This window comes from Triplophysa dalaica, chromosome 1, assembly GCF_015846415.1.
Source record: "Triplophysa dalaica isolate WHDGS20190420 chromosome 1, ASM1584641v1, whole genome shotgun sequence".
NCBI classification, from domain to species: domain Eukaryota; kingdom Metazoa; phylum Chordata; class Actinopteri; order Cypriniformes; family Nemacheilidae; genus Triplophysa; species Triplophysa dalaica.
Window position 1 is genome coordinate 33900854 of NC_079542.1, and position 14812 is coordinate 33915665.

At 37.4% G+C, this 14812-nt stretch overlaps 1 protein-coding gene across 2 annotated transcripts in view; it reads left to right on the top strand.

Moving 5' to 3' along the window:
• adamts17 (ADAM metallopeptidase with thrombospondin type 1 motif, 17) overlaps positions 1 to 14812 on the top strand; it is an 84137-nt gene that overhangs the window by 41109 nt on the left and 28216 nt on the right. The window contains exons 11-18 of one of the 2 annotated variants that reach the window (XM_056737265.1): positions 806 to 907; positions 1089 to 1234; positions 1522 to 1691; positions 2960 to 3087; positions 6745 to 6865; positions 7037 to 7111; positions 11572 to 11652; positions 12691 to 12848. In XM_056737265.1, coding sequence (XP_056593243.1) covers positions 806 to 907; positions 1089 to 1234; positions 1522 to 1691; positions 2960 to 3087; positions 6745 to 6865; positions 7037 to 7111; positions 11572 to 11652; positions 12691 to 12848 — 981 coding nt within the window. The remainder of the gene's footprint in view (positions 1 to 805; positions 908 to 1088; positions 1235 to 1521; positions 1692 to 2959; positions 3088 to 6744; positions 6866 to 7036; positions 7112 to 11571; positions 11653 to 12690; positions 12849 to 14812) is intronic. The other variant, XM_056737325.1, reaches the window with a different exon arrangement.

Consider the following 14812-nt stretch of genomic DNA (forward strand, 5'->3'; position numbering starts at 1 on the left):
TGGTTCGATCCTAGCATCCACCACCAGTGTGTCCTTGAGCAAGACACTTTACTCCATGTTGCTCCAGGGGGATTGTCCCTGTAATAAGTGCACTGTAAGTCGCTTTGGATAAAAGCGTCTGCTAAATGACTAAATGTAAATGTAAATGAAGATCCACATTTCGCGCCTAATGCCACGCGGAAAACGGGCCTAGGAAAATGTGCGAATTGTTAACAAATAGCATCGTTTGTTGAAAAGTTATTACAAAAGCTCGGGTTAAAATTGTGATTTTAATTCATAATTTTGTTGACTAGTATATATGCGTGTTTTGTCATGAGACACACTATACTTAATTATACGTTATTGAAATGCAGCCATATTTGATTTTACAAATCGTATCAATAAACCAATGTGTTTATGATATTCTCTTTCAAACATATCGTTTTATTTCATAAGAGATTTATTTAGAGTCGAATGGATTGTTGGTACATAAAAACAAACCCTGCAGTAACTGACGAGACGGGTGACGTGAGCGCCGCTGCTTTACTCCTATTGGTAGTCGCTCCCAAAAGTCGCTTATCATTTACATAAAGTTGAATCTTTTGAAGCTCAATGTTGTTTCGTCGCTAGACATGTCCACTTCCTGTCGCCGGAAAATTGCCGGCTGTCGATTGAAATGAATGAGATCGCCTCGCTTTGTCTGAACGGGGGGTAACTCATGGAGAAGTGAAATCCCTCCCGTTTCACTGGATCTTTACTTCTATTAGATGTCGTCTTTTTACATCCCTGATAATTTGAATTAGTCAACTATTGTTTGTTATTTCAGCATCTGATGTGTGCGGGTCTATGGTGTTTGGTAGAAGGAGACAAGTCATGTAAGACCAAACTGGATCCACCGCTGGACGGCACTGAATGTGGCGCTGACAAGGTAAAGTAGATAAAAATAATACAGCACTTTTGGCCATTAAATAAACATTTACAAAGTGTTTTGATTTTGTAATGCATCATAAAGATATTTGTAGTAGGTTATACATGTCATTATGTCATATAATAAAAGTTTGTTCATATTCACGTATACGTTTGTGTGTGTGTGTGTGTGTGTGTGTCAGTGGTGTAGAGCGGGTGAGTGTGTCAGTAAGACTCCCATCCCTCAGCATGTAGATGGGGACTGGAGTTCATGGGGTTCATGGAGCATGTGTAGTCGATCGTGCGGCACCGGAGCACGCTTCAGGCAGAGAAAATGTGACAACCCCCCGTAAGCTCTTATTATCTGTTATCTCAAACACACTGTAAGCTCTCTTCAGTCCCGGTCTGCTAAGCATTATAAGTCGACTGATATATTGGTCTTAGTGATTAAATAGAAATACATTTGAATTGAATAACAAAGGTTTATTAAACATTGGTGACTTTTGTCATATTGTGTTTGTGGTTTCCATTACAATTTTAATCTCAATTGTCACAACTAAACTCACTTGAAGTTTATATTTATCTCATAAACAGAATGTTTAAGTTAATGTTTTGTGTTTGGTTGTGGTGTGTCAGGCCCGGTCCAGGAGGAAGATACTGTCAGAAGGTCAGCGTGGAACACAAAGTGTGCGAGGGACCACCTTGTCCCAAAGGTCTGCCCACGTTTAGAGATCAACAGTGTCGGTCTCAGGACCGTCAGGCCACAATGAAGAAAAACCAAATGATGACCGCTGTGATCAATGATGGTAAGATTAAAATGACTTTGAAGGGATAGTTCCCTCAAAAATTAAAATGAGCAATTTTCACTTCTTGGACATCATTGACTTCCATTGTTGAAACAAATTATTGTATAATTTGTTGTTCTGTTGAACACAACATGAGATATTTTGAAGAATTTAGCCACGTAAACCGTTCTGCGTTTCCTTTGACCACCATTTTAATTTTTCCTACTATGGTTGTCAATGATATCCCAGAACTGAAAATTGCTACCATTCTAGAGTTATTAGTTTTGATTTTAGTTTAGATGTTAGTTTTTGTGTGCAATTTTTGTCATTTTACAATTTACTGGTCTATTTTTTATGTTGCTATGTAATATTAATTCATTTTCTTTATTGTAATTTTACTGCTTTAAACTTACTTCAATTTAATTTCAAGCCAACATTTAAATTTACCTTGAGCTAAGTTTTTGCAATAAGTTTTAGGTCAGTATTTGATTTGATTTCAATGAACAGGTATATTTTCAAAGTTTTAATTTTAGTATTTTTTCCTGTTTTCATCAAAGTCATTTATACAGCTTTGGAACCACTTGAGAGTGACTTAAGGATGACATCATTTTTGGTGAACTGTTCCTTTAAATCATTTTATTGCTGAAAGAAACAATATTTCGGTTTATAGTAAATGTTTTAATAGTATCATAGTTTCAAAGGACTTTGATAACTTTGGTAATGTCTATTGTTATAAAATAACAAAGTGAAAAAGTAGACTTTTAAACTGTACTGAAAACTTTGGTTATAGGGTTGAAAAAATTGCAAATCTCATAGTTTTTTTGTTGACTTTAGTTGACAAACAACAACTAAAAATCTTGGAAAAAGACTGTTGCAAAGCAGCAGAAAAGCTGAAAAACATTATACAGTGCAGTTACTCTGAAAGCATTATATTCAGATTCTCCCGTGCACCTGAAAGCCCTTCAATCATTCACCACACAAAACACATACTCTCAAACCTCTCCTTCATTCTATCAATACAGTTCTCAGAAACTTTCATCTTCTCCTGACTGAAGTGAGTGCTCTCGAATCAAAACCGCCTTGTGATCTTCTTAAGTAGACCAGTCAAAACAAGTTTGCCACGTAATACCCTCAACACACTCAGTGTTCTAGTTTGAAGTATACAAACGTACGGCTCTCTCAGCTTCAGGAGACACTCGTTCATGTGCCATGCATAATAAAAACACACTTGTGTGTGAGATGAGTTTCTGTAGGTTAAAAGCAGCTTGTTTTTTTATTTTATTTTACAGAGAGGCCGTGTGCTCTGTACTGTACGCCGGTTGGCAAGGATGCTCCAGTGTTAGTGGCGGATCGCGTGCAGGACGGAACACCATGCGGACCCTACATGAGTGACCTGTGTGTTAACGGCAAGTGTCAGGTGTGTATTTGAGATTTAAGGTTTAAACAGCGTGTTCATTGGATTGTAGCTAAGATTTACTAAACAAGGCGAAATAGCACGAGAGCGCAATTGAAAAAAAAGTGCCTATATCATTTCCATAATGACAAACGCAATCTACTAAGAGCAGCGCAAATTAGCGCAGGGTTTAAGACAAGGTTTTATTGGGCGTTACACAAAGCCGCAAATACCAGTATGAAGAGCGCAAACCTTATTAAATCCCTTCGCGTGATTCATTTATGCAGTATACTCTCCTCACATTTACATTTATGCATTTGGCAGACGCTTTTATCCAAAGCGACTTACATCGCTTTATTCTATACATTTATACATAGATATTTGCAATCCCCTGCGATCGAACCCACAACCTTGCGTTGTTAACACAATGCTCTTACCACAGAGCTACAGGAAAGCTCCTCACACAAATGCAATTAAGTCAGTCGCAAAAACAACCGTGTCAACAGCTGTGTATGAAATGGCCCCCTATACCGTCATTAACTATTCCCTACATAAGTTCATTAGTTACGGGCACCGTCTTCTACCGAGACGCGGGAATTCATTCAGCGCGAGCCTGACGATAGATGGCTAGCCACGAGTGTACATCGGTTATGATGCATCATGGGATTAAATAAGTGTACTCAATAATGTCCACTATGAATTCGGACACCACTAAAAATGAAAGTCCCCTAAAAAAGTGCACTATATCAGGGTATAGGACGCTTTTCAGAGACAGTCAATGCCTTTTCAGCGCTAGTTTTCACTGCAAGTCTTTTATTAAATACCAACAGTAGTTTTCTATGCCCAAAGAGGTGTATGCGCTGCCTCAAGCTGTAGTCTGGAATCTTTTTCAATCTTTTTGGTTAGTTTTCCAGGAAGCTAAGCTATTAATTACATTATGTCAGCTTCAACTACACCAGCTTTATTACAACAGTAGATTCCCAGTATTGCCACTAGTGGTGTTATTATTGAGCTTGTTTACTTTAGATTGTTACATGTTTATGCTAGATTTACGACAGGTTATGTTGTCTTGGTAATGTCAAGTTGTCATGACAAAGACATCTCAAACAATGTCATATTTGCATTAAAAATGACATAAATCAGTGAATGACACTTAAAGACAGTTGTCATAAACATGCATAAAGTCTTCTTTATATTCATTCAATTCAAGTTTATTTATATAGTGCTTTCACAATGTTCATTGTTCCACAGCAGTTTAACAGGAGCAAATTAGAAAAACAGAAAAAAACAGAATGGTAAAACACAGCACAGTCATGGTGTTTCTAGAACAAGCAAGATCATTCTAATAAATAATATCTAATAAATAAATAAATGCAGTCTCCCGGTGAGCAAGCCAACACTGCCCTGCTGTGGCGAGGAACCCAAACTCCAATGATTGATTAATGGAGGAAAAAAAAACCTCGGGAGAAACCAGGCTCAGCCGGGAGGGCCAGATCCCCTCTGACGTGTCATAGCTGCACTCAGTGACCCCGACCAAAAGACACCGAGCAAACATCCATGAGGAAGAGGGAGAGCCCACCATCCGCAACCCAGAAAGTCCCACTCACCAAAAACCGTGCAGGTTCAACCCGGTCCCACTCCACGATCGACACCAGAAAACAGAGGAACAATCAGGGAAAATAGTAATGGCGTGTTGTAGCTTTATTCCTCTGTTGTCCGACATCGACCACAAAACAAGACCAAACCGGACCCACACAGCCCCAGCAGATAAAATCCCCCCAACCACAACCAACAAGCCCCCCACTCCCCACAAACACCACCAGGAACCTCCAATCAGGGCCACTGAATGAAGCTATAACTTCAAACTTCAGACATGTGATGTAAGTTTAGCATTAAATACCAAGTATTGTAACTTCAGCATTAATGTGACAAGTAGTCCGTCATTGCTCTTGTGTGGTAATGGTACTGCGTGAGATGGAGCTGGGATGGTCAGTCAGTCGGCAGGCTCTCGCAGGAGGATGCACAGGATTTTCAGATGTAGCTGGCGTAATCATTAGTTGGGGATGGGTGTATGAGGTTCATCTGGGCCTGGTGGATCTCTTCCTACCTCGGGATGGGCATCCAGAGGCGGTGGCAGAAAGAGAATAATAATGCTGTTCATTAACTATGCATTAAGTGAAAGCTTGGCTGAAAAGATGTTTCTTTAATCTACATTTAAATTGGGAGAGTGTGTCTGACCCTCTAATAGTATCAGGAATCTTATATGTGTCATGTCATGATTGTGATTATACAGTATATGTCAGTCTTTTTTTCATTACAAAGAATCTTTTGATCGTTTTTCTGTAGCTGTTGTACATTTCAAATTCTTCTGTTCTGGTTTAATTAAGTTGAACAGAGACCTCTGCTGTCTGTGTGTGTGAGTTTTTGCTGTGTCTCACAAAGTTTCTTTGATATTATATAATATGAGCACACAGCTGAATGATGAAATGTTTCAGATCCTGCTGTTCTTGTACATGAGGTTAGTGTAAAAACACAGAATGTGTGTCTCTCTCAGCCTCTGGCTGTTTCCATGTCCTCGATGTACCCACAGCTCTATTACAAACCACAGAGAAATCCGTGACACAATCTCAAACCAATCCAGTGTTACACAACACTATTGAAGTGAAATAAAGAACAACCCAACAAAATCCAGGTCATATATAGTTTTCGACGGAGCTGATTTGCTGAACTGCAATTTCATTATGTAAAGGTTTCCATGTCATCTTGATTTATGTGATATGGCAGAACTTTCACCATACATGTGTTTGAAAAGATATGCAGCCATTTGGGCAATTGTGTCTGATGTCTAAATCTTATATCAATAAAGGCCAGAAGTTGTGCCAAAGAAATCATTAGTGTCACCTTACAGAAAAGATCCCCTAAAATGAAATGGTCTGTTCTTTACCCACAGTCCATTTACTAACAATGTATCGACACACAAAACTGATAAATAATATTGTTTAAAAGCCATTAGCAGATATCAGATAAGCTGACTTTTATTAGTAAGAGCACACAGCTTTTATTGTTCTGTACTTTTCACTATTCAATGCATGTTTTCTGAATATTTGTGAAACTTGCCAAGCTAGAGTTTGTAACTTTTTTTGGATAGAAATAAAAGCTTGTGCGTTCTCTCACAAACATGTTTGCGTTATTAAACAGGAAGTGTCTTTAGGAACTCGCAGAATGTTTTGCGAGGGACCGCAATGTTTCTCGTGGAAAGGTGAAAGGTTTGCGAGATCATGCGAAGCTTTGAAACATATTGTGTCACTTCCTTCTTTCTATATTTTTCACCACCATGTCCCTTAAGGGGCTACATAGAAAATTAAGCAAGAATATAAGTGTTGAAACCGTAAGCTTATAATAACACATATGTACAGAATATTTTTGATATGATTATCTAGAAATGTCAATTTGACATCATTTGCGATTTTTTGGTTTCAAACACAGATGGCGATATAGAGCACTTTGCAGCTTTACCTGCTTGTTTATATGCCTTATATGTATTATGACCCCGGCCATAAACGTAATGTTAGACAAAACATTTTGATTGATTGATTGTTTTAAGTGTCAATCAGACTACTGAGGGCGGTCTAAGATGCAAATATCAACAAAACTTTTTTCTTTCCATATGATTTTAAACAGAAAATCGGCTGTGATGGGATCATCGGTTTGTCCGCTAAAGAAGATCGGTGCGGCGTCTGTAACGGCGACGGCAAATCCTGCAAAATCATCAAAGGCGACTTCAATCACTCCAGAGGGATGGGTGAGTTTCTTATTTTCTGCTTTTACGAAGATGAATTTCGTGACATAATTCAGCCTTGTTACCTTTCAATAATAATTTAGTGCGACATCAGGCCTCTCTCCTCTGATGGGCCGTCATTGCATGTCACCTCAGTTTCTTTATAGTTTGACATTGTTGGTTTGTGTCTCTCAGTCCACCGTAGCCATTGTAAGAAGGTTTCTACGTGTGTGATGTCGAAACCCAGAGCTGTTCTCAAGTGTTTCTCATGTAAGATGCATGGATTGGTGTGCGTGTGAATCTTCTTCAGTCCGGGTGTTTTCACTCTATTCACAACTACTCTAGCTCTGTTAAACACACCTTTACTCGACGAGAGATGACATACTTTCAATACTTTGCTGCCCTTTTTTTTTATGTGTTACAACCAATGATGCTGTGAACACACATCAGATCTGTAGTCACACGCTGTACGTTTGCTCCAGAAGGTCAATGGGGTTTGAAGTTCCATGAAGGAATTCAGATGAAACTTTTGTCTCGCTTCTCTCAGCCGGGCAGCCAGAACGTCTCCGAGCACTCTTGGGTTTTCTGTCATGCACTGAATTCATTCCCGATGAGTCCAAGGTCACAGTGGCTCCCAAAACTGCTTTAATATGAGAAGCGGTCCACACACAGATCTTCTCGCTTCAGGCCATCATCATTTTATTACAATGCAGAATGTCACTGAATGCAAGAGGGGACCAAACCAAGGACAATTTGCCACAAGTTTTTGGTGTGGAGTTAAGATTAGTCCGCTACTTTGTTGGATCTCTTAGTGTAACATTCTCAATACCCTGGTTTCCATCTCCCTGGTTTTATGAGCATTTTGAAGTTTCGCTTCAGAAACGAGTGAGGGAAAAACACCACATTTCCAATGAAAAAAGTTGATTTGCAGAAATAATGTAAGCTTGTTTTCAGTGGTTTTTCATATTTTGCCTAAATTCATATTTTCCCTTTGTTATGGGAATAACGGGAGATGGAAACGGATTTCCCGAACAAATTGTGACGTAGCGTTAGCCACCAGAGGAAGCGGCCGTTGATTTATTTACTGTCGGTTTCTAGATTACCAAAACCACCCTTGATCCACTCACGGAACTTGATGGAAACGCACCAATAACACATTAGTCTTTCCTCCTGATATTGCCAACTTTGAAAAGATTTGCATCACGTTTGGATGGAAACCTGGGTAATGAGGGCAAGAAAGCACAACGTAAGAAATTATGAACCAGTCATGCTCCTGATTTTCGAATATGAATATGAATTTCGTTTGGGAACGATGAGGTGTCTCTGGATAAAGGTGTGTTTAACAGATCCCCAGTAGAAGCATGAATGGTTTGTTTCTCGCTCTTTTTCTCCAAGTTTCGAGCACAGCAGTGACGGTTCAAATTTGGTTCTTAACGTTTTTTCCATTCATTTAATACATAGAGATTTAAAAATATATCATAATAAAAAGACTTACAAAGAGTAAGCCAAACCAGCTATTTAAAACTATTTAGACTATTCAAATAACATATCAAAAGCTTTTTGAATGACATATTTAAATCGGAGATTAGAGTACACCATAATACTATTTTTTTTTAAATAGTATACAAAATATTTTTTTGTTATCTCACAAAAGTTTATGGTTTGAAATCAGATTGATTTAATTATGATGTATGCATTGCTTAATGGAAGTGGGCTGTTGCTGATAAACTCTTTTGTGGTTTCCATGGTAACAGCATCTTCTCTGATTGGCAGTGCGTCCCAATTTGCCTTCTTATACTATGCACTTAAAGTATGTACTGTTTTTGTTATGGAAAAGTGTATGCGTTTCAGTGCGAAGCGAAACTATATGCATAGTGCATAGGGACACAGGAAACGGAAGTGGCCGTTGTTGCCTTGGCAACATTGTGCCCATTAACTACCACACACATCAAAATAAAGCTCCTCTTTCCATTTAAGTATTTATTCATTAATTGTTTCATGTTAACTCTACAGTTATATTTATTAATTTAGTGACACATAAGTTATTTAATTCATTTTAATTTATTAATGCAGTGGAGCCTCACTAAACTCCGCCTACTTGCGGTGCGTTTTGAGTAATATCAGCCGTTAGGAGTGTGCATCATTCTGCACTTTGTATTTCTACCTGAAGTAATAGCCCATCCGGGAATCTTTGGAATACTCTTTTCAAAATACTACGATTTGGGACTAATTCTATTTTCAAATACTATTTAGGACGCATAGTATGCAAATTGGAACGCAGCATAGTTCTTCACCAAGAATTTGGCTTGTAAGATATAAGATATATTTTTTAAGTTTCTCTGTTGTGAAAATGAATGGGATGTTTACTTCTGGAACTGCCGCTGTATTAAGGTTACACAAGTAAATGGAGCGTGTGTTATTATAATAAAAACCTCTCTTTGATTCTCCTGGAAGATGCACCAAATCATTTTTCTACTACTCTATGATCTTTCTCGGTTTCTCAGTTTTATGAAGTGCAAGACGACGTTTCATTTGCAGTTAACTAAATAAATCACATAATGTCACACAGTCATGGTTTGAGTAATGATGTATGTAAAAACGAAAATGAAGCTCAATTTACTGTGTCTTGCTAGATATTTTGGTGAATACAATCACAAATATATTTTCTAACCCAGAGTAACAAGGTTTTAATCTCAAAAGATTAGATGGAGATCATACTTGCGCTTCATTTAAGTCTCAAATGTTTCTCAAAAAAATAAGAAAATAAATAGTGTGGGAGAAATAAAAACAGAAACAAATGAGACAGCTGTTCAGATACATTTGTTTCAATTGAATCTTCTTGAGAGAAATTACTGAGATCTCATTCATGATTTTTCTTTCTCATGGGAATATTTAGTTCAACCAAGAATGACAGTTTTGTCACCATTAATGGACGCTCGTGTTTTTCCAACCTTGAATTATTTTAATTATTATTAAAACTAAATGATTCAGCAGATTATGAAAAAATGCTGTAAAAATCATAAATGGCGATAAAATCATAAACTTAGCAGTACACATGCGCTGTTAAAAATATGTGATCAGTAAATCATAGCAACCTTAATTTTTAACAATAACTTGTCAGAATACTTCTTTTTCCAAATTATACCAGAAATAGTAATAAAAGTAAATCAAAAATAGTATCATTTTTTTATAAATAGTAAAACTGTAAATGTTTCTACAGTAGCTGTATTCAAACTTTTCTGAAGCCATATGACAGATTTGTGTGAGAACAGACACATTTTATTAAATATCTTTATAAACGTGTATATTTCAAATATCATGACGGCATGTTTTTCACAAGAATCAGTGACATACATAGCAAACATTTAATAAACCCAATATGATCGTAAGTGAGGTTTCAGAGCTTCAGCTGGGGGAAATTCTTAGTAGATACAGTAACTGCTGTAAGCTAAATTAGTTTTTCACAGAAAGAAGTGAGAACTTCATCTGTGTGCGTTTCAAACTTTTTGTCCTTTTTTGGAGTTTAGCAGAAGACATCACTCTCGTCTTACCTTGTATGGAAAACAAAAGCCTTCTGCCTGAAGTGTCCGTTGGTGTTTTTTTAAGAAAACTAAACCGGTTTGGAAAGACATGATGCTGAATAACCCATGACAATATGTTCATTTGTGGTTGAACTATTACTTGCGCATTTTAGAAAAGTCAATATTAAAATAATGCTTTTTGACATTCCCTCAAACTTTCTCCGTCTTCCAGGAGAGGCCAATAAACTCTTGACAGAAAATCTATCACTCACTTTTCTTTCTTTAGTTTTGGGATCAATGAAACCTTACTTTTTAAAACAAAGCCATATTGAACATATGTAAGTCCAACCGTGTGTGTTTTTGTTCTGAGGTTTGTGTGGTTTACGTTTACATGGAGGTGGAAGGTCGGGTGGTTTGGGTTTGTAGGGCTGGCGGTGAAGTGAGCACATGTCAGTGATCCCGCCAGAAGAAATATTGACTAGGTGCGTGGGCAGTAAGTGTGGGACAGTAAAGAAAAGCAATATATTTCCTGAGCAAGCATCCAAACCACAGGTCAACTCATCTCAATCCGGGTCACAGCACTTCATCTCAAGTGTACCGAAGATCTTTGATAAAGTTTCACAACAGAACATCGGAGGTCATATTGACAATCCAGTTCTGTTCTTTAAATGAGACGGAGCGATTGCAATTACATCGCAATACAAAAGAACCAGCGACCATGTGTGAACTTCAACACTCTTATTCGTTGTCCTCTTTTTTATACCCCATGTGGAAAATCCCATTTTATATCAGGCCGCTGTGTATATAAACAACAGGAGATTTGTTTTATCATTACTGCCCAGACACTTTGTGGCACCGTTGTGTGTTGGAAGGGGAGAGGGTGTGCGCACCTCAGAGGAAAATGTCCTGGATCCAATCAGAGCTGACCACAATATGTCCAAATCAAGATACAAGAGAGTTCAATATAAGCTTCACGGTCTATAAGCCTTTCAGTTTTTTGGTATAAAAAAGGACAATTTAGCCTTGCACGGTTTGGTTATGATTGAGACTTGAAGAGTCTGCTCTGATTGGCCAGGGAGAACGCAATGGGATGTATTTGAATGCTATGTGAAGGTGCACACACATTAGTGACGTGCATCGTCATTAAATCTTTCATTTCCCAGCCATCTTGCTGTCATTTCCTGTCTTATTTTTCATTCCTCCTCAAAGGTTACATCGAGGCAGCTGTCATTCCGGTGGGAGCTCGGCGAATCAAAGTTGTGGAGGACAAGCCGTCCCATAGCTTTCTGGGTAATTACTTGAGCTGTTGCCATAACGACTGCTTTCTGAACCGCCTCGCCATGCATCTCAGGCTAGACTCGGCAGAACAGAAGCTGGATAATGGTTTTACACGGTGACTTTGGCAGGTGTTGCACTACACCGTGACAAATTTCTTTACTGCGCTGACTGTGCATGTCACTACACACACGCTAATGATGTAACACACAAGCAGATTGGAGTTATATATATTCCTTATATATATATATATATATATTCAAAATATTCCTTATTGTTTTTTTATCCGCACAATGATGTTGAAAAACGAGTACACCTAATTTGGATTATGACAAAGACAAAATAGATTCTAGTCCTAATGACTTGTCACTATAGTTTATATGGCTAGAAATATCACCCAGACATGATCTTGACTGGGTTTGTGAGATTGACTCTACTTACTGGAACTCATTTGATGTAAATCTTGTTCAACTGAACGAGGATCGGATTTGTCCAGCGTTTTATTTATGGTAATGTAATCCATTCTAATCAATTTGAAGTGTTCTATCCACTTTAGATTGAATGTCTCGCCATCCAATTTTAAAACAGAAATACTTTTCACACTCCTTATTCTTAAATAGACTTCTCTTCTTCCAAGGGTTGTCACGCAATTGCCTTGATTACACGTTATGAAAAATGACATGTGTCATGAATCACAGACTGAGAAAAATGAGGTTCTTAATGCTGAAGAGTGAGTTTGGTTACCACTAAATGTAAAACAAGTACTTCAGTTATAATTCCTATTGAACATATTATGCCATCAGACAATTTTAAAACACGACGCTGGTTTCAAAGATACAATATTTTGTCTCTTTCATGAAGAGGACAAGGCCAGAATGCATAACATGCTTCACTTGATAATCGCTATTTTACTGTAGAAAGCATTTATTAAAAATATCTCGCCTTTTAAACCCTCTGCATTTTGGTATATTTGGTATAATCAGTTTCGATTGGTGTTGTTATGCTTTAGCGTTTGGATGAATGTACTTCTTTATTTCTGATTGGCTGGTTTAGCTCTGAAGGACTCCAGCAAGCAATCCATTAACAATGACTGGAAAATCGAGTTGCCAGGGGAGTTTGAGCTTGCTGGCACAACGGTCCGCTATGTGAGGAGAGGACTGTGGGAAAAGATGTCTGCCAAGGGACCCACCAAGACTCCACTCCACCTAATGGTAAGAACGTTAGGTCCTAACATACACCCTTGGGGGACACCGTGTTCTTCATCTAATTCTAATTAATGAGGTGTGCTTTACAACTCAACATGAAATGCCAGTTTGCAACCCATTTTACTTAATGACATGATTACGATAGAAACAAGATGCTTAATAAGAGAAATTGTAGGACTTTTCTTGCGTAGGATTTTATTAATTTATAATTTATTGGAAATTGATATCATATTGCAGCCAATAAGAAGTTATTTGCTTTTGCCAAGTAAATTGGTCAATTATGATTTCATGTTTATTTTAACAGTGCTTTTTTTCCTCACCACAAAGGAGTCTTTCCCAAGTTGTTTCTTTCAAATAACGGTTAATACAAGATGCCTGTTTATATTTGGAAAACATACTTGCCGCCTAATCCAACATAAATATATGAAATGAACGCAAAACAGAACGCTTGAGATGTTTTGAAAGTAATAATGCAGATGTTTTGAATCTGCTGCCTTCACCTTCACCAACATCTGGAACGGTTTTCCTCCCCGTGTGCCTGCTCAGACATCATCTGTGGTCATGACGTCATTTTTAGGGCTTTGGTAACGCATTGCAGATCGTTATCAAATGAAATGCAATCTTCTTAGCACATTGTTCCAGGTAATATCTTCCTGAACCCTCGAAGACTAAGAGATTGGGTGCATAATCTCCAGTTCCCCTCCCCCTGCAGTCAAAGAGTTAAAAGAAAAAAGGTTTGTTTAGTCTAGAATGCCAGAAGGAGTCCTGAGAGAACCTTAATAGTACAATTAAGCAGTGAAGCCAGCTTTAGAAGATGCCAGCCGCTGAGAACTGCTTCAGCACACAAATGCTTGACTTCAAACGGTTTGAAGGTGTTTACATCCCCACCTAGAATATTTGAGCTAAATTGGTAATGCGCCTCTGGTCAGCGCTGGGAATTCTGACTGAGGGTTTTGTCTGACCTTGAATGATTAAAGAGATGCAGTCTTGCAAAATAATGTTTTTTTTAAATAATTTGGTTAAAAAATGGGAAAGTCAGCAGCAAAGAGTCCTCAGACTATTGTTTTGCTTTTTTTTCGTTTTAATATGAATAGTAAAAAAAATTGATTTTATTTATGTTTTTAAGCTATTTTATGCCCTTTTGTCGTTTTTATATTGATTAGGTTTATATTTGATTATAATGATTTAACATATATTCATATATAATTTTTTAATTAAATAATTAATTTTTGATAATAATTTTCGTGCCTCAATTTACTATAAATTATTGTTTTTGCTTTAGTTATTTAGATTACTATTTGATTAATAGAATTATCATTTCTTTTTTATTATTAGTGAATCTTTGAAAAGTATGGCATGTATACTTTCACATGTATATGTGACCAAAAAAAATAACATCACAAAAAAAGACTTATCTCAGTGCATTGCTATAACAACATTTTTTATACATAATAGTTTTGTTTTTTGCTTTAGTTATTTAGATTTGACTTATTATATCTATAATATTCCTTTGAATTCTTTCCAGCGAAGCTGCTTTCCTTATTGTGCAACCTACTAACAGCACATTTTATACTCCAGACTGGGTCGAATCAAATGAGCAGTACATACTGACTAGATCATCAGCTCTATATTTTGCAAAAACTCTCAGAAAGTGAAACGTTGAGATGCCTTTTTTACACACTCGTCGATATGAGAATTTCCGTTTTGATTGATTGTCAAGAGACCCCAGGTATTTTAACTGTGACACCGCAGGAGTCCTCCCAGAATAAGTGGTGGTGGTTGCGCTGGATTTTTTGCAAAACATATCCTTATTTCGACAGGTTTTTTTTCATTTTGTGCCCAAGTTTCCTAAGCAAGTGCCTCCATTTCCATCTTTTTGTCTATTTCAATGTCTTTTAGCTGTGATATAGCAATATCGTCTGCATACACTACCAGTGAGTCGCCAAAAATGAGTTTTCACGAGTTGTCAC